This window comes from Myzus persicae, unplaced genomic scaffold (genome assembly GCF_001856785.1).
Source record: "Myzus persicae strain clone G006 unplaced genomic scaffold, MPER_G0061.0, whole genome shotgun sequence".
NCBI classification, from domain to species: domain Eukaryota; kingdom Metazoa; phylum Arthropoda; class Insecta; order Hemiptera; family Aphididae; genus Myzus; species Myzus persicae.
The window spans coordinates 43-1,482 of NW_019103469.1; the positions used below are offsets into that span (position 1 = coordinate 43).

At 36.5% G+C, this 1,440-nt stretch overlaps 1 protein-coding gene across 1 annotated transcript; it reads left to right on the top strand.

The window, feature by feature from the left end:
- The first annotated feature begins 743 nt into the window (after positions 1 to 743).
- Positions 744 to 1,440, top strand: LOC111034575. The gene has a single exon (XM_022315858.1). It carries the CDS (start codon positions 788 to 790, stop codon positions 1,412 to 1,414), a length of 627 nt encoding a protein of 208 aa, XP_022171550.1. The 5' UTR covers positions 744 to 787; the 3' UTR covers positions 1,415 to 1,440.

Sequence of the window (1,440 nt, forward strand, 5' to 3'; positions counted from 1 at the left end):
GGCTATCGACAGAAAATTATCTGGCGTAATATCAGCAGAAGAATATGCGAAGGCTCGCATTGTCTTAATTAAAATAGTGCAGTTACAATGCTGGTCACACGAAATACAATGTATACGAGATAAAACACCGATACCGCGTAAAAGTAATCTTTGTCAATTACGGCCATATATTGATGAAACCGGTATTCTACGGGTAGGTGGTCGATTAAGAAATGCTATCGCATTAAATATATTTCAACGTAATCCTATATTATTACCACATCGTAGTGTATTTACCAAATTAATATTTGAAAACGAACATCGTAAGATTATGCATGGCGGACCTCAAGCTCTGTTAGCCGCTGTTCGTTCTACATATTGGCCTATAAACGGCAGACATATAGCTCGGAGTATTGTACACAAATGCATACCATGTTTTAAGTTAAAACCCGTCGTATTTCAGCCTATTATGGGTGATTTACCTAAAGATCGCGTAACTCCGAGTCGCCCTTTCTCAAAATGTGGTATAGATTATGCAGGTCCTATAATGATTAAAAGTGGTCTACGACGTAATTCTCCACTTGTTAAAGGCTACATATGTGTTTTTGTTTGTTTTGCAACAAAGGCTGTTCACATTGAATTAGTCTGCGATCTTACAACAGAGTCGTTCTTAAACGCATTGCGTAGATTTGTAAGTCGCCGAAGAATTGTATCCGATATTTATTCCGACAACGCTACGAATTTTGTTGGCGCAAATCGTCGTTTACTTGAAATTCATGATTTACTTTATTCTGAGAAAAATCGATCGATGTTAAATAGAGACACAACCGATATTGGAATAAAATGGCATTTTATACCACCACGTTCACCTAATTTTGGCGGTTTATGGGAGGCTTCTATTAAATCAATCAAATATCATCTTTATCGAACGTTAGGCAATGCATCCTTAACTTATGAAGAATTAAACACTATTTTAATACGAATTGAAGCATGTTTAAATTCGAGGCCAATAACACCCCTCTCAACAGATCCCTCAGACTTATCCTATCTTACTCCGGGACATTTCTTAATTGGAGACTCTCTTATCGCTATTCCTGAACCAGATTTAAATAATACACCTATGAATCGCTTAAATAGATGGCAACAAATTTCACGCTTGACGCAACAAATATGGTCACATTGGTCAAAACAATATTTGAATCAACTTCAGGAAATTAAAAAATGGAAGCAGAACAAGGGCAGGTCAATCAAAGTGGGCACAGTAGTTATTATACGTGAAGATAATTTACCTCCACTTCAATGGCGTATGGCAAGAGTTAAAGAAGTACATCAAGGGAGTGATGGTGAAATCAGAGTGGCTACTGTAGCAGGTCAAGGTTGGGAATGTAAAAGAAGCATCCGCAAATTATGTCCATTACCTTTTGACGATAATTAAAAAAAAAAAAATCTATGTATTTAATT

Bases quoted from the DNA above. Each gene is read 5' to 3' on its own strand.
- LOC111034575 (XM_022315858.1), top strand. From the start codon at position 788: ATGTTAAATAGAGACACAACCGATATTGGAATAAAATGGCATTTTATA.